Here is a 25,322-nt window from a genome sequence, read left to right as displayed (position 1 = left end):
GAGCTGGCCTTCATGTAGTCTTGCACAAATTTGCCATCATGCACTGGATTCTACAAATGAGACTAATATGAGTAGCCACAGTACACGTGTGTGTGTGTGTGTGTGTGTGTGTGTGTGTGTGTGTGTGTGTGTGTGTGTGTGTGTGTGTGTGTGTGTGTGTGTGTGTGTGTGTGTGTGTGTGTGTGTGTGTGTGTGTGTGTGTGTGTGTGTGTGTGTGTGTGTGTGTGCGCACGTGCGTGCATGTGAGAGACCACCTATTTAAATGGGTGAGCATTGATGAAGCGCTGGACCTCGGGAGGACAGTGTTTTGATCGGGGTTGATGTTTTGCTGAATCTCAAGGAGATTCAGCAAGGGGCAGGCCCTTCCCGACGGCTCCTCCAGCTGCAAGAGCTCACCTTGCACAGAGGAGAATGCTGCATGTCATAAATAGAGCCGCAGATTTATTACAGCTTTTCAGCAAGTGCCCCCCCCCCCCCCCCTCCAAGAGTCGTTGGAATAAATGTCATTACAAAATGAACCAAACCGAATCTACCTAAATAAATGTAACCATTAAACCCTGACAGCGTGTGTACACCTCAAGCATATGCCTATAGGCAATTATGAATACCATTCCAAAAATAGGGATGCCAGGTTAAAGTGATATCACAAGTCAGTCCACAAAAATATAGCGGACAAGCAGGTTTTATGTAGATAATGGTAGTGTCAGGTTAGCTCCTGCTAACTGACAATGCATTACTGTAGTTGTTAAAACTGGCACTTTTTCTTGTGTTCTGTTGAGCAACCCACTCCCGGTTGCCCCTGTACTCCTGGCCCCTGCCGGGTGAACCTCCCCGAGGGATACACAATGAAACAACTTGTTTCAACACACTGTTGGTGATACCGTCGATTCAAGTGCTATAAATATTGCCGCTTGGCATTCCGTCTCCTGGTGGGATAACCCTCAACTATGCCTTTATGTCTCCGTCCCTTACGTCATCGGGGCATACTTTCTCGCTGGCTTTGGCATGGGAAGATGTTTGCGATAGATCCTGATTGGGTCCCCAGCCTCTCCTCTGCCTTCTTCCCCCCGGCTCCATTCCTTCCTGTTGTTGCTTGTGTAATTAGTTGAAGCTGATCTCTCCCCTATTGAGGCAGACATTGTTTTCTTGTTACCTCATTCAAGACAACACTTTGTTAACACAAAATACAACCAGCTGCTCACATCTGTAACCAGTTGATGGAAATTCACCAAGGTACTTAATCCTCCTACTGCGGTGTACAAACAAACCTGCCCAAGTGTCTTTAGCTGGAGCCTTTTTTTCTTCTTTTTAATACAGGGAGGGAAGATTGTCTGCAACTGTGATGTAAATTCAGGTTCTGTGTGTGTGTGTGTGTGTGTGTGTGTGTGTGTGTGTGTGTGTGTGTGTGTGTGTGTGTGTGTGTGTGTGTGTGTGTGTGTGTGTGTGTGTGTGTGTGTGTGTGTGTGTGTGTGTGTGTGTGTGTGTGTGTGTGTGTGTGTGTGTGTGTGTGTGTATACATATATATATATATATATATATATATATATATATATATATATATATGTATATATGTATATATATATATACACACACTAATTCTGTACTTTTGCGTTTCTAGTAGCAATTGTACTTCCTCGGTTACTACTATGTACCACCATAGTTGACTCAGTGACTCACAGGTCTCTATTCCTGCACTACAGTATATTTAAGATGTTTCATCCCAAGACACAAGATGTCAATTACCCAAGAAGTCATTACCACATGTTTTTCATTCAGTGTTTATAAAATGTGGAATGGGTCCAGTATGTACCTCTAAAACAGTTCCACATTTTGAGAGCAGTTTTGGTATCAAACACTCTGTATGCTACCTAACCGCTTAACCTTTGTCGTACGGCGGCTTCGAATGTCTTTGAACGTTTTTTTGCCTACAACGAAATGCCCCCAAAATAAGGAACGCCAGGTGGAAAGTGTTTGAAGGAGTGTTTAAAGTTTGGATGCTTTGGAACGAAACGTTATTTGGCAGAAGATGCGGTGAGGTGTCTGAATTGAGAGCGAGGGAGCCGCGTCGCCGCGTGTGGTTGGTTGTGTGTCTCTGTTTGGGAGAAAGAAAGGTGAGCCCTGCTGCTTGCAGAGAATGTCCCAGAGCCGCGGGGGTGGCAGGGTGGGGCATCCTGGAGACTCAGCAGGCTGCCTGCCTGCCCTGCCGTGTGTGTTCTGAGTTCCTGCAGCCCCAGCGGCGCTAATCCACAATGTGATGCATGGCATCCTGTCTCCGTTGAGTCCGTTCCCATGCATCCAACGTGTAGCATGACTAATTAACCACTGATTAACCCTCACGTCCCTATGTTTGGCAAATGTTTAAAATATATATGTCGTTGTGGTCGGGCGGAAACAACCTATCTCCATATTCAAACTGCACACACAAATGCATCAAAGTAGCAGCTCTGTATGTTTTGTGTACAAAAAACTGTAAAATAAAGTTTATAAAAAAAAGTAGCAGCTCCGCAAGCTCAAAGCACGGTGCAAAGTGAGTGACCGGCACCTTTTGAGCTTGTAGATCTGATACTTTTGCTATTTTTTTTATTTGAATCCTGAAAAGTCTTGGACATATGAGGTTTCCACCCGACAGCGACGATTTCCAAAAGTAGTCGACTCGGAACAACTGATCTACAAGCTGAGTGTGACACTGTGAGCTTGCAGGATGTAGATAGTCTATTTTTGGTATTTGTCGTGCGACAAAGTATATATGGCTTAAGTGCTTAATGAAGTGCAGATGCACCAAGACTAATAATGAAAAGAAAGGGCAGTATTTGCTCCTTATTAGATTGTCGAGGCCAATTTGCCAGCATGGGACAACTGAATAGACATCATTGGCTGTAAGTGAATGTGCTGTATGTGTGGATGGGATACTATATCATAGAATAGAGGGTGTGAGTGACAGTCATTGGTACAATCCAGTGTGTGTGTGTGTGTGTGTGTGTGTGTGTGTGTGTGTGTGTGTGTGTGTGTGTGTGTGTGTGCGCGCATGGCATGCAAGTGTGCGTGTGCATGCATGTACGCTCATAAACCCCCAGGTTGTTTCTGTGTAATGCCATCTGGTAAATTCCAGTGCAGAGGGCATTTCAGATTGCTAGCTCTCTTTCTCTCTCTCGCTCTCTCTCTCTCTCTCTCTCTCTCTCTCTCTCTCTCTCTCTCTCTCTCTCTGACTGTTGTACACACAGCATCACGTGGATTGTGACTGCAGGGTGACACTGTCCTGAAAGGGCACACACACACACACACACACACACACACACATACATACACGCACGCACGCACGCACGCACGCACGCACGCACGCACGCACGCACGCACGCACGCACACAAACACACACACACACACACACACACACACACACACACACACACACACACACACACACACTGCACTGTAGTGAACATGTCTACCATCCATTCCGTCTATCTCCTGGTTCCATTCTTCCATTTTTCAGCCTCATGTATTATGTAATATATTCTCTTCTGTAGAATTCCAGCAGCCTCAGCAGTAATTCAGGGAAAGCTAAAGGATGTTCTCTGCCACTGCTGCTCGAAAAGGCTCCGCTACAGAAATGTGAAATGTTTATGGATGTTTGTTTGTCCATAGATCGACATTGACAAGCCCAGGGGTCACAGACGTTTTTCAATTCATAGAGCAAACTTTTTTCCAACCTGGGCTTTGCAACCCAAAAGCATTTTTTTTAAATAACATTTTTAATTATATTTTTATGTTTCCACATAAAGATGAATGTATACAAATAAAATAAGACAAACTTGAAAGGTATAAATTAAAAGCAATACAATACAATAAAACGGACAAGAAAAACAAAAAACAAAACAAAAACAAAAAGAGGAAAGGGCGAGCAGCACATACACAATACAGTCAGTTATTATAAAATATATACTGTATATACACTCAACACACATGGGGACATCAGAAGGCAAATTGCAAGAGTACAGCTGGGGCTCTACCCAAAAGCAGGTTGATATTAATGTTTTGACAGGGTGGGCTGTGGTGGGGGGTGAATACACCCGTGTAATAGGGGTTATAACGTTTGGCTGCATCTTTGCAAGAAGCTAGTTGCCTAGATTAGAATGCCTACCAACTGCAGAGGATGATATCATAATAATGGTCCCCACTACCTCTGGGGTATTTTTGTCACTGCACATTTGCACATAGTGAGATTTGTCCTCTGCATTTCCATATCCTTGCTAGCAGGAACAGAGAGTGCTATTATTTAATACAGCGCCCGGGGAGCAGTTAGAGAGGTTAAGTGTCTTGCTCTGGGACATAAAGACCTGGGCCCGGGGCTGGGGGGGTGTGGGGGGGGGGGGGCTGGGGGGGTGTGGGGGGGGGGGGGGCACCTTGTATTTCCCAGACGTCCTCTCTACCCATTCAGAGGACCGGATAGGAGTAGGCATTCATTTCTACTAGTAGAAAATATCAGAGTTCAAAGGTTTTTGCAGTGTGCATGGTGCCAATTGAAGGGCTAGCCATCTAGAACAGGGTTGATGTGTGTGTGTGTGTGTGTGTGTGTGTGTGTGTGTGTGTGTGTGTGTGTGTGTGTGTGTGTGTGTGTGTGTGTGTACTGTATTATGTATGCCTGTACTGTTATGTATGCCTGTACTGTTATGTATGTCTGTATTGTATTATGTTATGTATGTACCTGTATGTTCGTTGATGAAACTGCAGACCTACTGTAGACATAGCTACAGATCGCACAGGGAAGAGGCGCCGCTCTGTGTCTTTTTCTCAAGAGGCCATTTTATTGTTTCATTTGAATTTACAAAAAAAGAAAAGCTAAAATGAAATAAATAATAGATGCTCATTAGTGGATGTTTTTGTACACAGAAAAGGTCGTGTTGATATAGATTATCTGAAAGCCTGGAGGTTGCGCTAATCCTGACTGCAGAGACCACCTGGGGTAGAGAAGAGCGTGCGTGTGTGAGTGCGTGCGTGTCAGAGGTCACCACACAGTATGTTGTTCTCTCTGTGGTGGGGACGCAGGGGGAGGGGGTTTGACTCGACTCGAGGGGTTTCACTCAGCAGGGGGTCAAGAAAACATGTGGAGGGGGAGGTATGGAATAGAACAGCCAGGTTCCCAAACATTTTAGAAATGTGATGTCTCCCCGGGAACCCCAAACATGTGAAAATAGCCAATCATTGGATTTAGTTTTTAATCCATGAAATGTCTTGCTTTTTTTGGGAATATTCTTTTTGAAATTAATAATAATTAAAAACTAAATGTAGGAAACCAAAAAAGAAAGAGACCCACAAATGGTTCCTGACCCCACTGTTTGGGAAACGGTGGGTTCGATGCCCTGGGAAGCAGAGAGAGAGAGAGAGAGAGAGGCTTCAAAGGAAATGGATTCAGGAAGGGGTAGGAGGAAGAGAAGAGAGGGTGGGGGGGCAGAAGGTCCTGTCATCACCATCATCCTCCTCACGCTGTGTGGTCTCTTCCTTCTCACCACAACACCATCTGATCCCTGACACGCATGTTGCCCTTTATGCTTCTGACTGTTGCTTTAACTCTCCCAGTCAAATGAACTCTCAGGACTTTGCTCTGTAGTTATGCACTTATGCAGTTATTATGTAGTTATATTATTGCCCGCATGTTATGCTTATATATTTTCTTACCTGCACTTTAACCACTTGAGCCCTAGTTCTGTGGTTCTCAAGCCTTTTTCCAACTCCACGATCCCCAAATCAATATGTGTATTTGGAAAAGGTTTTGTGCCAAGGACCCCCAGAACAGAAGATCTATATAATAAAAATAATCTACATTTTGCAAATATTTTCAAAAATGTCAAAGAAATTCAAAAATAGCAGATGTACAAGCTTGTATATTTGCTATTTTTGAATATCCAACAGATACATGGATAAAGGGGTTAACGTGATTGTGATGCTGTATTAATTACGTTTGCTGGCGACCCCATGGAACCCACTCTGAGAACCACTGCCCTAGTTTATACTTCGTCATACGAAGGTGTCGCAGGAATATAGCCAAAATGCAAGCTCACAATGTGTTAACTTGCATTGCGGCGTGTCGTGAGCTTGTAGATCTGCTATGTTTGCTATTCAATTATCAAAATATAACATTTTCGCCTATTATGCCCAAAATAGGAACGGCATGTTGAAAGTGGATAGTGCCAGAAGTATCGTAATCAAAGACCATTGGTTAAAACTAAAAGGCATGGACATTTTTATTTAATTCGTAAATACAAGTATAAACTTACTAGTATGTGCCCATACACAATATAGCAATAAAGAAACCTTGAACTAAATAAATATGTTCTCCACAGACTAGTTTCAGGCAGCTATACTTTGACAAAAATGAAGGTGCCATGAAAAGTTACCTGTATTGGATTACCAATCTCTAGCAAGTTTCAAGTCTCTACATGTAGATCTTCATACCATACAGAGATGAATGGAATGCAATGTCTTCCTCAGAAATCAAACAAACTGTGCACGCCTGCACGGTATGCTTTGGAAAATGCTTGCCAGTATTCGTAATGCCAAGTATTACGTGAGTTGTACTCACAGATATGAAAGACTAAGGATTAAACTAAGATTAAAACATAATTAAAACATTAGTAAACAGTAACGTTAGGACAAATTATACGGATTAGGAATAGTTTAGTAAAAACCACAGGAGTTTCAGGGTCCTTGCTTCACACTCCACACTTGGACTACTCGGGATATGCATGTTGCACAAGCTATTAACCGGAATAAATAGAAACGTGCATAAATGTAATATAATTTAAATGGATGTATATAAGTATACATAAACAATCTTTATTACCACTAGTGTGTGGGTACTAGTGTTATAGTAAATATGGACAGTAATACAATCAATGAGTAAAAAGGAATATGCAATCTATCCAGTATCCACAGTGAAAAGCATTTACAGCAGTTGTACTCCGTGGGCTAAACATAACAGACGACCAGTATGGCCCTTTAAAATCTGCTGTGTAAGTTACTAAGTTAGACAAAATGCAAGCGGGCGAGTGTGGCTGGCTGTGTGAGTAATTGGAGTTCCCAAGTGGGTGCCTCCCATTCCAGATGCTTTGTTAAATCAGGCCCATGACACCTACACACAGGGCTAAAGAGACCATTCCGGTGGCTAGGATTACAGCAATTATACACAAAGATACCACTCAGCAGTTACTTTTATATCAACAGAAAGAAGACCACACTTTCATAGAGCCATAGAGCTGTTCCATTTAGGCCCTACGGTATGTTATTGTTGCAGCACTGGTGCTGTTACAAATGGATAAACGTTGGGTTTGGCTCTGTACGTGACACTGTGCCACCTACATTTCCCATCACCTCTCCTGTCTGTCATTCACTAGCTTGGGATGGACAGAGAGTCTAGACGCTATAACGAGGGACTTGAGAATAAAGTCGATCAACGCATACGAGAGCAATTTCATGTCCCGCTCCACAGCTTCAAAGACAGGAGCCTCAGCAAACGCCCAGGAGGCTGTGTGCGCGCGCGCGTTCACGTCTGTGTGTGTGTGCGTGCACGTGCGTGCACGTGCGTGCGTGCGTGCACGTCCGTGCGTGCGTGCGTGCGTGCGTGCGTGCGTGCGTGCATGCGTGTGTGCGTGCGTGGCACATGTGTTGCATGTGCGTGTGTGATGGACGGCTGACATCTCTATAGAGCGTTGCAGTCCCGCCCCCTACCAGGGCACAGGAAATGATTCCCCGTTCATTTTCCTCATAGACATTTCAAAAAGTATTTATTTAAAGACCGGCAGGTTACAACACTTTTTTTTCTTGTTTTTCTTCTTTGTAATTATTTGTTTGGTCCAAAATATTGTGTTTATTGTCATGATTTGTCATGACTCGAGTTGGCTTTGTACGACACTTAAAAGTTATTTAAATAAATACTTTTTGAAATGTCTATGGGAAAAATGCATTGGGAATTATTTCCTGGGCCTGGCGTCGTCATGAAAGGGGGCGGGACTGCATCTCACCTTCAGCCACAGCTGTGCTGCACTGCCAGTGCTGTCCTCCCCTTCCCCAGTGGTCATTTATCCATTTATCCATTTGCAATGGTGGAAAAAGTACTCACCTTTTTACCTAAGTAAAAGTATCAATACTGCAACATAGAAATACTTTAGTACTACTTGAGTAAAAGTATTGGCATCAAAATATACTTAAAGTACCAAAAGTAAAAGTACTCATTAAAAATCATTATAAATTGGAAATACTCAAGTAAAGTACAAATACCTTTTATAGTACAATACTTAAGTAAATGTAGATGTTGCACCATTCTTCCTCGCTCGCTTTCATTCTTTCTCGCCGTCCTTTTTCATTCCTGTTCCGTCTTTTGGCATGACCCTCTGCTCATGGATCCACCCCACCTCGCACGCACGCACGCACGCACGCACGCACGCACGCACGCACGCACGCACGCACGCACGCACGCACGCACGCACGCACGCACGCACACTCGCTCTTTATCCAACTCCTCTGTAATGGCGTTGGATTGTAAAGGAGGTTCCCCTGACAGAGCGCGGTATTGTGATGTGGAAAGCACAGAGTGTCCTCGCTCCTTAAACTCTTACAGATGGCCGACACTCGCAGACCCGGGAAGGCCCCGTTGGAGCAAAAACCAGTGGAAATATTAAAATGACACTCGCTTCTCCCTTCCTTCTAGGCCTCACGTGCTTCATGGCTTCCTCGCGCGCGCACGCACTCGCACACGCGTTTCCTCATTTCCTCCTGTTTCATGTCTCATGTCTCATAATGTCATTATCGTTCCTTCCTGTGTTCGACTCCCTTTAACCGCTTTACATCTTGATTTATACTCGCACGGCAAGAAGGATCTTGAAAATCTTTTAAAATCCTATACTGACATGGCCCACAACAGATAGGCAAAAAACACTAAAAAGAAACAGTGACAGTGACATGGATGGCCCACGTTGCTTTTTACACTATCTACAGCAGTGGTTCCCAACCTTTTTACCCTATCTACAGCAGTGGTTCCCAACCTTTTTAGCCTATCTACAGCAGGGGTTCCCAACCTTTTTACCCTATCTACAGCAGTGGTTCCCAACCTTTTTACCCTATCTACAGCAGTGGTTCCCAGCCTTTTTAGCCTATCTACAGCAGTGGTTCCCAACCTTTTTACCCTATCTACAGCAGTGGTTCCCAACCCTTTTTACCCTATCTACAGCAGTGGTTCCCAACCCTTTTTAGCCTATCTACAGCAGTGGTTCCCAACCTTTTTAGCCTATCTACAGCAGTGGTTCCCAGCCTTTTTACCCTATCTACAGCAGTGGTTCCCAACCTTTTTACCCTATCTACAGCAGTGGTTCCCAACCCTTTTTACCCTATCTACAGCAGTGGTTCCCAACCCTTTTTACCCTATCTACAGCAGTGGTTCCCAACCTTTTTACCCTATCTACAGCAGTGGTTCCCAACCTTTTTAGCCTATCTACAGCAGTGGTTCCCAACCTTTTTACCCTATCTACAGCAGTGGTTCCCAGCCTTTTTACCCTATCTACAGCAGTGGTTCCCAACCTTTTTACCCTATCTACAGCAGTGGTTCCCAACCTTTTTACCCTATCTACAGCAGTGGTTCCCAACCTTTTTACCCTATCTACAGCAGTGGTTCCCAACCTTTTTACCCTATCTACAGCAGTGGTTCCCAACCCTTTTTACCCTATCTACAGCAGTGGTTCCTAACCTTTTTACCCTATCTACAGCAGTGGTTCCTAACCTTTTTACCCTATCTACAGCAGTGGTTCCCAACCCTTTTTACCCTATCTACAGCAGTGGTTCCTAACCTTTTTACCCTATCTACAGCAGTGGTTCCCAACCCTTTTTACCCTATCTACAGCAGTGGTTCCCAACCTTTTTTACCCTATCTACAGCAGGGGTTCCTAACCTTTTTACCCTATCTACAGCAGTGGTTCCCAACCTTTTTTACCCTATCTACAGCAGGGGTTCCTAACCTTTTTACCCTATCTACAGCAGTGGTTCCTAACCTTTTTACCCTATCTACAGCAGTGGTTCCCAACCTTTTTACCCTATCTACAGCAGTGGTTCCCAACCTTTTTACCCTATCTACAGCAGTGGTTCCCAACCTTTTTACCCTATCTACAGCAGTGGTTCCCAACCCTTTTTACCCTATCTACAGCAGTGGTTCCTAACCTTTTTACCCTATCTACAGCAGTGGTTCCCAACCCTTTTTACCCTATCTACAGCAGTGGTTCCTAACCTTTTTACCCTATCTACAGCAGTGGTTCCCAACCCTTTTTACCCTATCTACAGCAGTGGTTCCCAACCTTTTTTACCCTATCTACAGCAGGGGTTCCTAACCTTTTTACCCTATCTACAGCAGTGGTTCCCAACCCTTTTTACCCTATCTACAGCAGTGGTTCCTAACCTTTTTACCCTATCTACAGCAGTGGTTCCCAACCTTTTTACCCTATCTACAGCAGTGGTTCCCAACCCTTTTTACCCTATCTACAGCAGTGGTTCCTAACCTTTTTACCCTATCTACAGCAGTGGTTCCCAACCCTTTTTACCCTATCTACAGCAGTGGTTCCCAACCTTTTTTACCCTATCTACAGCAGGGGTTCCTAACCTTTTTACCCTATCTACAGCAGTGGTTCCCAACCTTTTTTACCCTATCTACAGCAGGGGTTCCTAACCTTTTTACCCTATCTACAGCAGTGGTTCCTAACCTTTTTACCCTATCTACAGCAGTGGTTCCCAACCTTTTTACCCTATCTACAGCAGTGGTTCCCAACCTTTTTACCCTATCTACAGCAGTGGTTCCCAACCTTTTTAGCCTATCTACAGCAGTGGTTCCCAACCCTTTTTACCCTATCTACAGCAGTGGTTCCTAACCTTTTTACCCTATCTACAGCAGTGGTTCCCAACCCTTTTTACCCTATCTACAGCAGTGGTTCCTAACCTTTTTACCCTATCTACAGCAGTGGTTCCCAACCCTTTTTACCCTATCTACAGCAGTGGTTCCCAACCTTTTTTACCCTATCTACAGCAGTGGTTCCCAACCTTTTTTACCCTATCTACAGCAGGGGTTCCTAACCTTTTTACCCTATCTACAGCAGTGGTTCCCAACCCTTTTAACCCTATCTACAGCAGTGGTTCCCAACCTTTTTAGCCTATCTACAGCAGTGGTTCCCAACCTTTTTAGCCCGTCACCCAAGAGAAATGTAATACCTCCCCGGGACCCAAACTAGTGCTCACATGTGACGCGAAGCGACGTGTTGTGATCGACTATTTTCACTAGTTCTATGGAATCTCTTTTTTTTCTTTTATTTCTTCATTCCTTTTGAAATAATAATAATTAAAAACAAAATGTAGGTAACAATAAATAAAAGGGACCCATAAAAATGTGTGTCCCAGTGTTTGGGAACCAGTGATCTACAGTATTTCCTCTTGCCCTCTAACTGTATCTGAACTGCTGTGCTGCCTTTTGTTACTGAATTTCCCTCACGGGGTCTATGAAGGTCTTACCTGATCTCATCTAGCTTCCAGGCATCTAAAAAGACAAGTATTGCATTGCATTGAAATAGACATAAAGCAGGTTTCCTTGTTGTCAGACTAGTAGCAGACTGCTCCATGAATTCGCTGAACTGTGAAACCTGCCACAGTGGGGAGTGAGGAACAAGGGAGTGCACGTCTACGTTTTGAGTCACTTGTCTCGTTTTTACATTGTTTTGTACATTTTTAAGTGGCCAGTGGCCACATTTCGATGACTGCAGACAGAGTCTTTCAACGTCAAGGCACCTCTTCAGACACCACCTGATCCTTCAGCATTCCTTATTTCTTCCTATCAGTACCGTTTGCATATTCATGGTATCATTTAAGTTATCATTATTTTCTGTCTCTCTCTTACACAGTCCAGAGCAAGTATTATGCAGTAGAAAAAACAGATCCGGGGTAGTATGTGTCCTGTTCTCCCAACAACACTGTTGTGATTGTGAATTTATGGATTTAAGTTATTTCTGTTTCTTTTACACGGCTCAGTGGAGAGTGACGATAAATGTGTGTGTGTGAGAGAGAGAGAGGGGGGATGACATGAAATATGGGTCATGTGCTGGACTCGAACACATAATGACGTGATTATAGTACAGTACGTGTGTTAACTGAGCCAGTAGGGCACACACACACACTGGGCATTCATATCATATGAGATGACGCCGCCGCTGGGCTCAGTAAATCATGGGACATTAATTTATTATGGCTGAGTGTCGCAGCCACATTTTATTTTTGTCCAGACTTGCTGGTTCCTTTGACTCCCCCCCCCCCCTCTCTCTCTGCTCTCTTTTGTTTGTCGCATCATGTGTCTGTGATGTTTTAATAGCCACATGATGAACCGTATAGCGTCTGTATTCTGGGCATGTGCTAACAGGCGGACATTTGGGGGAAACAGGCCAACATTCTGTGAAATAAATAGTCAGAACAGAAGTATATAGGGTTTAAGTGGTTAATATTTCCTACGAGGAGGTGTTCCGCGTTCAAAGTCAACGGCGAGATAAAGAACACGTGTGACGGGCGAGTGCTTCGTCCTCAGGAGTCAAGGGCACCGTTAAGTTTATGACGTTCACGCTTGGCAACGGTTTAAACACTGCAGAGAGTGTACACCTGTTACTGTGCTGGTCCACTGGCTCTCAGAGCCCGCCGACACCTGCTGTCGTTGTTAACACACTGTCAAATAGACTGTGTCCTTTTAACTCGTTAAGACCTGAGGCCTATTCTACAAATGGCCTTCTAAATCAGTAGTTCTCACGTGCCAAGGACCCCAGAATGATATGTATTTGGCCGCAGACCCCCCTCCCCATCAGAAGTGAAGAGTTGTGTTAAAGCTTAGCTCTCAGTCAAGAGATCTTACTGGTCATGATTTTTCTTCACTATTATAAAATAAACATGGGCCCAAATGTCGTTTTCATTTGAGTCCGGGTTTTTTCTTCCCCCTAAAATTTGCACCAGGGATGTTACTGTGTGCTGTACAGTGTACACCCAGGCATGACCATTGGTTTCCTGCCCTAGCATGGAAGTGGAGAAGACACTTTAGTGGTTTCCTGTGGTAATAATGTCAAAACAACTTACAAAGTAAAATAAATGGCTTGTATGCCATTGCAAATACCTTGTTAAAAAAACACAAGGGAGAGCACATATAGGCTTGGGCGATCCTTTCTGTTTTCATATTGTGATTCATGGCCATTAGAAATGGCCTATACACAATAACATTGCTAGGGGACAGCGGGAGTAGGAGGGGTCGTCTAGGTAGTGTCATATACGTCTAGGTAAATATTTACCCATGCATGAGTGTTAGAGGAATTATATGGTAATTTGGGTTGTGGAAGGTATTGCATGTGTTTTGGTTTTGAAACAAAGATGGCCATTCAGGGCAAACATTCACTACATTTATTTGAACACTTTAGTTACTAGTTACTTTGTAGACTTTGATTATTATTAAAAAACATACAGTAACCACTCCAGCCTTATATAAATTTCGGCCATTTAAAAAAAGCTGATCTACAAGCTCACAATGTGTCACATCGCAAGTTCGCCCTTTTATACGTTGGGACATTCTGCACAACAAGTACTTTTACTTTTGGTACTTTAAGTACATTTTGAAACCAATACTTTTGTACTTTTACTCAAGTAAATTTTGAATTCCGGACTTTTACTTGTAACAAAGTACTTTTCCACCACTGCTGGGGTGTCAATAATTGGTTTGCCAATATCTCCTCCCTCGTTACTCGTGCTGCGGGAGCTCTGCAAGCGGACATGCAGAAACGTCTTTAAATCAGTGGTTCTCAAACATTTACGTCTCAGGTCACCCCTGTAAAGAACCCTTTCATCCAAGGTAGCCCCAAATTACATTTTTTTATTATATTTTACTTTATAGAACCTAGCAGATCTACAGTACAAGAAAGATTAGCTCTTTTTGGTGAGATGGTTTAGTGGCCCATCTTACTAAGTATAGAGGGTTTAAGTGGTTAATCTAAAGCGATATTGATGAATTCAAATATCAAAATATTCCGAGGCACCCCTGGACTTGCATCACGGCACACTATGGTTCCACGGCACCCACTTTGAGAACCACTGTTCTAAATGTGCTGTAAGGTGTGCAGATTCTAGAGCTTTTATAGAACACCTTAGCTCTCTTAGTTAAATATCACCTTGGAAAAAAAACTATTGTGATGTTCCCTTAAATCTGTGACATATTATCAATTCTATCGCCAATCAGGACAATCTTATAAATCAATCTACTGTGTAATAAACCCGTTGAAAGACAGTTGAAAGCCAATGCCAACTGTGAAACAGTCCCTGCCTTCACTTTTACTTGAACAGCGGTGGTTGTACTGTGAAATTGTGAATAGCCTTCGGGGCAATACATTTTTCAGTGCAGCTGGGCACGGCCAACACTTAGTGTGTTCATTTGTCTTCTCTAGGAGTGTTGAGCAGTCATTTGAAGTGTATACTAATACACTGTAACCCTTTATTCAACTGAGAGTTTTATTGGTGTTTCCTGTCTCAGTGGGCACTTACTGTAAGGTGTATAAGGCCGTTGTAGTTACAAATCCCTTGGTGTTCTGTATGCCCTCTGTAGTACAATGAATACACTACAATTCCATGTCTATCTTGTCAATGGAATATACTGGACATAGCACATAACATTGGCTATCAACTTCAAGTGATGACACTTAAGTACTGCTGCATTCACAAGGTCACATGACCAAAAGCTTGCATTTAAACTCGGATATCTGTTTTGCGAAAGATGGCTTCTTTATTGGGGAGCTGAACACTCTCACTCTCATACTGTACTGCCACTCTGCGGCACACAGCCCATCAATGTACAGTTGGGTGCCACCGATATTGTCCCTTATCATTTGACCCATTTAGGCCTGACCTCAATTTTTTTTTAAATCCTTCTAAATCCTCCAGTTTTCTGAAATAAATATTTTCACGATTTTTCAAAAATAGCAGACCTACAAGCTCGTAGCTCGTATGAGCTTGTAGATCTGCTATTTTTCAATAGCTAAATTATAACAATGTTTAAAACACCAAAAGGGGTTCCCGCCCAAAATGGGTTAACTGTCCTTTTGCGCAGATCACGCAAACCGCAGCAAAAAGAAAAGGACAATATCGATGGCCTCCAACTGTACATGTGACCAGTTCCAGTGCTCTGGCCCGCTCATGGCCATCATTGTCATTCTTCCGTTTCTTCCACGCCACAGTAGGCTGTGACAGGCAATGGAGAAAGGGAGGGATACAGGAGAACGCGTGATCGAAGGCATTTTACCTGCCATCTGTCAGGCGAGAGGAATTCAGCTGTGAGTGTTTCCAGTGAGAGAGAGAGGGAAAGGGAAAGCGATCTGAGTTGTCAGACAGGAGAGATGATGAGGTTTAGAGGTGGCGAGTGGAGAAGGAGCGATTTATAGATGAATGAATGGGCTGATCGTGTGAACGGGAGTTAAGCGATGAGTGAGGCAGAGAGAGACATCGTAACGTCTGACAGGGAGAGAAAAAGAGACGCTTTGTTGGAAGTATAGGTGAGAGAGAGGAAAACAAATTGTTTACCATGAAGCCAAATTGAACAGACTAGAGCGGTGCCCGTTGGGCACTGGCCTACTTGTAACGATGCAAGTTGGAAATACACACGTACAGTACGTACGTACTCACAGAGACTTGGTGCATTTATAGATATAGGTGAAAGGTTATTTTTATAGAGGTCATACTGCTTATAGGTTTAACGCGATGATATAGATGTGCGTGCGTGCGTGCGTGCGTGCATGCGTGCGGCAGCATTTCCTGCCATCCCTACTACTGAACTGAACCCTACTACAATTTAAATGTATTTTTGCTCAATTACAAAATACATAAACCATGAAAATGTATACAAATTCTATCCAAGCAAACCGTGAAGCATGTTATATCGAAGCACTGGGCTGTGACTGAGAACGTAAGTTTGGCATAAATACTTGTAGGAGACAATATTCACATTCTTGACATGAACGTCCTCATGCAGTCTCTGAATGCATTCATGACATGATTCATGTCTCTGGAATAAACTGTGATGAAGAGAGTGAGGAGAGAGAGGCAGAGAAAGAGAGATATAGAGGAGAGGAGATGATGAGAAGGATCAAAACTTGTATTTGTGAACTTTCCTCTTTAAATCTGGAGTAGAATCATGCGTCATGTAGTTTCAGTTAAGTCATCCGTTCTTAGTTAATGATCTCCTGGAGTTCTGTCTGAGTGAGCTGGTATCGAAGAGCAGACAAATGCGTCATTAAGCTCTGATTTGCATTACTGTATCTTTTTGAGGCCAGGTTGATATAGTAGAAAGCTGAGTTGGCAGTGAAGCCAGATTTATATTTCACCGTACGACAAATACGCCAGCAAAAACAACCGATAGTAGATGCCATGTTCGGTGTGTACCTGGAAATTGATCAGAGACTTCCTCATTCTTCATGTCACATTCCTGTAATCATGGGATTATGTTAAGTTACACAGTGACATCTGCTTTGCTCATACTGTAGGCCTACGTGCTTGTGTGACCAATTATTTCACTATGGAGTTTCATTTGCAACGTCAAGCTGAGCACATTTGATAAATGAAATACCTCTGATGTGCAGATAGAGATATCTGGGGCTTAGCTTTCACAGTGCGCCTCGTGATATGAATCTCGTCCTCATCGTATCGGCTATCTTGTCTTTCTTGATTATTATGTCAACATCATGTGCACTCACTTTGCAAATGTGCCTTTGGTAAGTGTGGGTCAGAGATGCATGAGCCTGATCGAGGAGGGACCTGTCAAGATGATAAGTTCATCATTAGTTAAGCACCAGAACCCAGCGTCCATATTTTGGGAGGAACATTTGCCAAAAATGTTTAGGGAAGTCATTCTGGGTAAAGAAGTGCTCCAAGTACAGCGCAGTGTTGATTTTTACAGCAAATATTTATTTCGTTTTTAGTCATAGTCTGTATGTCGTAGTCTTGCATGGTTTCCTCCGCCATCGGTGTGTGAATGTGTGTGTGAATGGGTGAATGTAATGCACAATCTAAAGCCCTTTGGATAAAAGCACTATATAAATGCACCATTTACAATTTACCAAGTCTGTACCATGATGATAGATAGGTGCTGCAATGGAAGCTGTTCCATGACGCACTGGAATCTGCCGCACGCATGCACACACACACACACACACACACACACACACACACTCTTGCCTGCAAACACTCTTTTCCCCCAGGAAAACAGAGCTTATATTATACACTCCCAGAACGCTGCCTAAGGCATTGTTTCAATATCACACTTTTCATCAATCAACTGCTTATATAAGTGCATACCCAGCACGGCCTCCATCCTCTCCTTGGGTGGCTCAGTGAAGTCACAGATACCTATACTCTTCGGAGTTAAATTAATTCAGAGGCTTTTCTGCACATTGCTATCACCTGCCGAGTAAGCCTGCTGAGCTAGCTGTAATCTATGTCTACTATAGTTTTGGAACAACTGGCTTTCCTTTTCATTTGTGAGGGATTTCGTAAACTTCGCTAGCAGGCGGCTCTGTGCCTGAGTCACACCGCTATTCAATGTGTAGCTGTCTACAGAACAGACATGTGTGGTTGTCCACAACTGGAGGGCATTATTTAAAAACATCACACCCGTGTAAAGTGAGGGGCGCTCTTATCATCATACATCATCATACATCACATACATCACATTCCGTGCTCAACCAATACAATCATCACAAATGTCATTCCGGCCAATCACAATTTGCGTCCTCACTTTTGTCTGCAATGTTTGTGTTTACACAAAAGTCCTCACTTTTGTCTTCAATGTTTGTCTTGAAGACAATCACTTTGTAATGAAAGCACCTTGTTGGGCTTCTATTTTGTCAATGAGCACCTCTTACCCAATAGGCTCTTTGGCTGGAGAGCTCTTTTAAATGGTTTGATAGCATCCTCCTCCATGCAGCATCCACCTCCTCTGCTCATGCTCAGTCCCAGAGGTTAGAGCTCCACATTCACAGCAGCGGCTCATTAACTACTGTATGTAGAATGTATGAATGAATGTATGAGGTCCCACAGGAAGCCTTCCCACCTTCTGTAATTTGTTGACTGCTAGAGAAGGTCTAAAGTGCTGTCTGTCAGTGACACACTACTTAATGCACACACACGCGTCCCACACACACACACACACACACACACACTCACACACACACACACACACACACACACACACACACATTTTTTAAATTTCGACGTCAGGCCTAAATGTCTTAACTTGTAGATCTGTTCTTCATGGCAAACAACAACCTCATGAATGTATGCTTATAACCACATGAACCCTTGCATCCCTGCTCTGGGTATGTCATAATAATAGGTGAACATTTGGTGAATATAGGCGGACGTTCAGTCAAAATAGTCGTTGCACAAGCTCACAACGCGTTGGTAAAGACAGAAAGGCATAGACTCTATCTTTACCAACGCGTTGGTAAAGACAGAAAGGTATAGAGTCTATAGACTCTATCTTTACCAACGCGTTGGTAAAGACAGAAAGGTATAGACTCTATCTTTACCAAGGCGTTGGTAAAGACAGAAAGGTATAGAGTCTATAGACTCTATCTTTACCAACGTGTTGGTAAAGACAGAAAGGCATAGACTATCTTTACCAACGTGTTTTGAAAGAAGGAGGCCAAGTATAGACCCCTGGGGGATGCTGGTAAACTAAGCATATCGAGTCTCAGTGGCTAATGAATAACCTGTCCTTGAATAAACAGATGCGAGCGAAGCAGCTCATTTGCATAGTGACACTGTTTCTGCTTCAGGTCCACTCCGTGCATGAGCCTGTGGAAGAGCAAACAAGCTGTGCATGCGGTTGTGCCTGTGCGTGCATCTGGGTTTTGTTTTGCATGAGTGTGTGCACTTGCATGTACGTGTTTATGTGGGTGTAGTGTGTGCTATGTTATGTTTGCGTGCAAGGATGGGATGTGTGTGTGTGCGAACGTGTGCATGGGTACGCGTGACTGTGTATGCTCCCTCTCGCCTCTGTCCTGTTCGTTCCCTGTGGCTTGAACTATTTGTTAAGAGAGAAAATATTTTAATTGAATAGACTTCCCTGCTCTGGCTGTGAAACCTCATTACGGGTCCCACTGTGGAAGGGAGAGCAGGGAGAAGGTAGTTTCCCTGAGGGAGATGGGGGGGGGGGGGCAAGATAAATGCCACTCAGACACATCCTCAGGGTGAAAAGGCAAAACAAACGCAAGAATGGAGGATAATATAAGGAAATGAGAACAATAATTGGCAGGACTGCACCCTTAGGTTATGGAGGAAGAGGAAGAGGGAGAGAGAGAGAGGGAGAGTGAACTGTCTGTCAGGAAATTCACAGCAAAGACAGTGAATATTATTTTTGTCTGGACCTGCAAGGGAGGATCAGCTGTCCAGCTCTATATGTCATTGACTGACTGACTGACCGATGGACTGACGGAGTCACTGTGTGATGAAGTTCACCAAGTTCACTAAGTTGATTCCAGGTTGTGGGATGCAATGAGGTCTATGGGCTCCTGGAGTGAAGCTATACGCCTCTGCAATTAGGCCTGTCACAACTATTACATAATTGTTTAATCATAATTGGAATTATTTTTGTGTTGGAAAAAAAATCTCAGATATTTTCCAGTAATGACAGAAACTATTATCTACAAGCTTACAACAGTCAGCTATTTCCGCTGTTTTTCATTTTCATTATATATTATTTGATATTGATTCAATTATTAATTGTGTCAGTCATTTATTTGTATATTTAAGTTATCTGACATATCTGCCCTGTACAATTTGTGATTATGAAGCCTAAAAACCAAACCAATAAATTCACATTTATATATTCCAATGTTCATATATTCCAAAAACACAATTTAATTGTTAATCGCAATTATTTGTGTGCCAATTAATCGTCAACTTTGTAATCGTGACAGCCCCGCTTTTAGTTTTTTTTCAAACGCGACTTAAACGAAGCCACTGATGTTGATGTTGTGTGTGTGTGTGTGTGTGTGTGTGTGCGTGTGCGTGGGCGTGTGCGCGCACATGCATGAAAGGAGTGTGTGTTCCACCTTGTAGGTGGCTGTTGTCATGGTGACACCATGGCAACCATCAGGCGTTGCACCAGGAAGAGATTCTTTGGTAGAAGAACAGTTTTTCTATTTATCTAAAAAGGCGGCACTTTTTTCCATTCCATTGAGAAAATGTTGTAGCTATAGAAAATTATAGTGAGACAGTAAATCTTGATGATGATGATGATGATGATGACTTGTAGAGTGAGGATAGATGGATGTTTGTAGCAAGTTTCTGTCTTTTAAGCCATAAAGACCTGAGGCCGATTCTACAAATGCCTTCTTATAGTAGTTCTGACACTTTAAAGATTTTTCTAAAATGTTAAATGATTATTGTTTTAATAGCCAATGCTGACATCTAAAATGCCACGGATGCATTCCCGCGGTCTGACTGGGTTCAAAGTGAAAAACGTTCTGCTGTAATTATCGCTCCCAATCATAGTGTCGTATTTGTTGTGCAAGTAAATGCACACAACTTCCAATCATGATACAAATGTCATGTCACTTCACAGGATTTTGCTAAAATGCTAGCAGAAGGAGAGAAAAATTAGCACTTCGGGCTAGAACCCCTAAATCAGTGATTCCCAAATGTTTAAGGTCCCTGCACACAGAGCGCGTTTTTCGGATTTTTAGCTGCGTTTCTCCATCGGTTTTCCGAAAAACGCGTCCAGTGTGCAACCACTTTAATGCCCGTGACCCAAAAGAGAGATTAGGCGTTTCCCTGGGATCCAAACTAGTGAAAATAGCAGATCTACAAGCTCACAACGCGCCGCGTCGCATTATGAGCTTGTAGATCGGCTATTTTCATGACTTCTTAAACATTCGTTTTCTAATTTAAGGCATTTCTTAGATTTTTCTTTTATTTCTTCCTGAAATTACTGAAAAAAAATCATTGAGTTTTGTTTTTGTTTTTGGGAAATGTTTTGAAATTAACCCACTGTTTGGGAAACAGTGCCCTAAATAATACAAAACTCAAGCGATCCATTGAACTCCGGTGGTGCAGTCTGCAGGCACAGAGCGCACGTCCATGCAAACTGACAGCTTGAGCGTTGATGCCACAACAAGGCGCGCTTCTCTCTCTCTCTCTCTCTCTCTCTCTCTCTCACGCAGCCACTTATCAACAGATCTGTCACAACTGCAGCAGGTAGAGCCACGGGCGAGACACGATGTCATTTATCACCTCCGTCAGTTAAAACACTGCAAAGTCAGCAAAAGTCGCTTGTTTGTGTTTTTGCATTGTGCGATCAACATCGTTTTGACGTTGGCCAGGCTTTTCCTGCTCTATTATGGTTGTATAGAAGACAATTCTGGAAAAAAGCTTAAAGTATTGATTATGTCTTAGCTAGGGATGTCCCGCTCACGTTTTTTTGCTCCCGATCCGATTCAGATCATTTGATTTTTAGAATCTGCCGATACCGATTTTTCCCGATCCGATATTTATATTTTATAGAACACGTTTATGCCATATCACAATAGTACAATATCCCAAATCACAGACAATATCCAGTGTAATATTCTGCTATGGATAAAATATTGATACTAGGGATGTGCCGATCACGTTTTTTGGCTCCCGATCCGATCATTTGCAAACGACGTGATCGGCCCTAGGGACAACCCTAGTCTTAGTCTTATGTATACTGTATCATGTGTACTGTGCATGAGCGGTCACATAGGGGAAAGGTTAAGCTTGATTTCTCCAACGTGTGTGTGTGTGTGTGTGTGTGTGTGTGTGTGTGTGTGTGTGTGTGTGTGTGTGTGTGTGTGTGTGTGTGTGTGTGTGTGTGTGTGTGTGTGTGTGTGTGTGTGTGTGTGTGTGTGTGTGTGTGCTGTGTATAGGGCTGTCCAATGCGTAGACACATAAGCTGATTTGATAACGTGCTTAGAAAGATCTCATTTTCAATCCGTCGGTGTTAGCTTTGTTACATCACTGCAGCCGGCTGTGCGTGCGTGCGTGCGTGTGTGTGGGCGTGTGTGTGTGTTGTGTGTGTGTGTGGCCCAGAGGGATGGGGGGATGGGGGTGGCAGTGATGTAGTGGACTAACAGGGACTAGGCACATGGGAATGCTAGGAACAATGACACGTGCCTGTGCCATGCACAGAGAGCAAGCCATACACACACACACACACACACACACACACACACACACACACACACGTACGCACGTGCGCGCGAACGCACTACAGACAGACCTTTGCTCTTGCTCTTAAAGGCAGAGCGCCATTAAACACAGGCCAACAGCTAATATATATATATATATATATATATCGAGAGAGAGAGAGAACTCTATTATTGTTTGCAGAAGTATATAATACTTAAATGGTTAATCAGTTTGTTGATGTATATATTTTAGAAAACGTATATAAAAAAAACTCATTCTGGCCGGGCCGGCCTAGCGGTCCAGGCACCTATAGGCTGATATTCCAGCCTGACAGCGTGTCACAGGTTCGAGTCCCAATCCCGATGACCATGGCGTGTTATCTCTCTGGCCGTTTCCTGTCTACCTACTATACATCTATCAATAAAGGCAAAACTCCCCCAAAATATTCTTTATTATTTGAAGTCCACGTATTTGATCATAGTACTACCAGTAAACACATTTTGAGATGCACTGAATGATACCTTTTGAAGTAAAAAACTGTTATCTCTCGCTTGTCAATGGCCAGTAAATATCAAGTATTAGTCATCTAGTACTGCTGGCAAAGATGTGACTCAACCCTCTGAATAACTGTCAACAATCTAGAATGAGTGATTCTTTGCACTTGATCTGATTCCAAGCCAAGATCCAAAGGACGTTTTAAAATATTTTTGTAAAGTTTGTCTGCTGTTTTCCTGACAGATTATATTTGACAGGACAGGAACACAGATGTAACCATGTTCCAGTAAGCCGCAAAATGATACAATTGTGAAAATAGCCGATCTACAAGCTCACATCGCGCCTTGATGCGACACGCTGTGAGCTTGTAGATCTGCATTCCCAGCTGTAGTTCATGGCTGGAGGGGATTCTGTTTTGTGCTGTCATGCAAGTATTTGCATTTTATTTTTATAATGACATGCCCAAAAAAGCGAGGCCAGATTGAACGTGGCTAACCATAATAACCATAAACCCCAACAACTCCCAGTATAACACACACACACACAGTCGCACGCACGCACACAGTCGCACGCACGCACACAGTCGCACGCACGCACGCACGCACGCACGCACGCACGCACGCACGCACGCACGCACGCACGCACGCACGCACGCACGCAGTACTCTATTAACGTGCCTATCTTGTCTACTTTACAGATCAATCTACGGCTCATTTTGGTCAGCGGGAAGACAAAAGAGTTCCTTTTCTCTCCGAACGACTCGGCAGCAGACATCGCCAAACATGTCTATGACAACTGGCCAATGGGTGAGTAGATGGAGCAGTGTTAGACGTTTAGAACTGACACAATAATAGCAGTAACAGGGTCCAGTGGTGTAGTCCAATGGTTCCCAAACACTGGGTCGGGAGTTCGGGACCCATTTGTGGGTCGCGGACATATTGTTATGGGTCCCCTTAGTTTTTGTTTCCTACATTTGTTTTTTAATTATTATTATTTCAAAACATTTTCAAAGAACATTCCCAAAAAATTCCAGTAATGTCATGAAGAAATTAAAGAAAAATCTAAGAAATTCCATAAATTAGAACAAATATTTAATTGACTAGTGAAAATAGCTGATTTAAAAGCTTGTAGATCTGCTATTTTCACTAGTTTGGGTTCCGGTCAAATATCTCATTTCTGTTTTGGGTCACGGGCTAAAACGTTTGGGGACCACTGTTAAGTCCAATGGTTCCCACACTTTTAATCTCAAGAGCCAAAAGACACATTTGGTGCCTCGACCCCCGACCGGGAAACCCCCGGCTATTTTTGAATCTGAATCCTGAAAACAGTTTTTGGACATTTTTACCCGTTTCCAACGGAGAGATTATTTCATTTTATTTAAACCCGATTAAGAGATATGCTATTTTCACTTGTTAAGATCTGAACAAGCTTTTTGTTCTTTAAAATGTTTTGTAGGAAACGTAAAACTAAAAGGGATATTCATTCGCAACCCAATAAAAACGTGTCTGTGACGCAAAACCGCGTCCCGAGACTCCCGACCCATTGTTTGGGGAAAAACTGGTGTCGTCAATGATATATGAATGTCAAGTACACTCTGTCCTACACAGGAAAAGCATGTTTCAGTGGTCACAAAGTCAACAATATTTATGTTTTATGCCAATTCCAATTACACCCATAAATGTGACAAAACAATATTCTGCCCACTACTATCTCAAGCAACCAAAACCACCAGAACCCTAGCCTCCCTATTATGGGGAGAACATTACACATTGTGTTGCAATTCGACGTGTTGTGTGCTTGTAGACGGGCTATTTTTGGCGAACAGATTTGATGTAGAGGGAAATACTAGCATACCTAGTATAGAGCCCTGGGGGGCCCCGGTTAACGAAGTACATACGGTTTAAGTGGTTCATTTGCTTGTACAGGAAATTAACTATAGAGCCTTTATTTAACTACTGTATGGCTGTGTGGTTGTGATCGTTACAAAAACATACACGATTGTGGGGTCACTCTACAGCAGTGGTTCTCAAACCTTTTAGCCTGTGACCCAAAAGAGAGGTTATATGTTTGACCCAAACTAGTGAAAATAGCACAAAAAGGTTTTGCTTTTTGGGGAATGTTTTTAGATTTAAAAAACCCCCAAAAAAAACAGTAAGACGCCCTGAGGGCGAGGGCGCGTGCACGCATCCACCTGGGTGACGGCAGACTGCTGGGCGAGCACTGGCGCTTTGGCATGGGGGGTCAGATCAACATATAGAATGAATTCTGTACTGGCCATAGATGGAGCGTGTCTTGATTGTACAGGGTTTGATGAGGTCAGATCAACATATGAAATGTCAGAACAGGTCAGCTCCATATATGGAGATCTAAAGGTGGCAGCGGGGGCAGTGTCTTGAGTGTACAGGGTTTGATGAGGTCTGGCCATATTTGGAGCGTGTCTAGAGTGTACAGGGTCTGATGAGGTCAGATCAATATATGGAATGTCAGCTCCACATGTCTTGATTGTACGTGTCTTGATTGTACAGGGTTTGATGAGGTCAGATCAACATATGAAATGTCAGAACAGGTCAGCTCCACATATGGAGAT

The 25,322-nt window shown here is 43.2% G+C and overlaps 1 protein-coding gene across 1 annotated transcript in view; it reads left to right on the top strand.

Annotated features, from left to right (window-relative positions):
• The window catches only part of ubl3a (ubiquitin-like 3a), a 52,352-nt gene that overhangs the window by 13,423 nt on the left and 13,607 nt on the right, over window positions 1-25,322 (top strand). The window contains exon 3 of the mRNA XM_079508394.1: window positions 23,433-23,541. Coding sequence (XP_079364520.1) covers window positions 23,433-23,541 — 109 coding nt within the window. The remainder of the gene's footprint in view (window positions 1-23,432; window positions 23,542-25,322) is intronic.

This window comes from Electrona antarctica (genome assembly GCF_951216825.1).
Source record: "Electrona antarctica genome assembly, chromosome: 8".
Lineage (NCBI taxonomy): Eukaryota > Metazoa > Chordata > Actinopteri > Myctophiformes > Myctophidae > Electrona > Electrona antarctica.
Note: the sequence above shows the minus strand (reverse complement) of the source record. Positions and strands in the feature narration are given on the sequence as shown.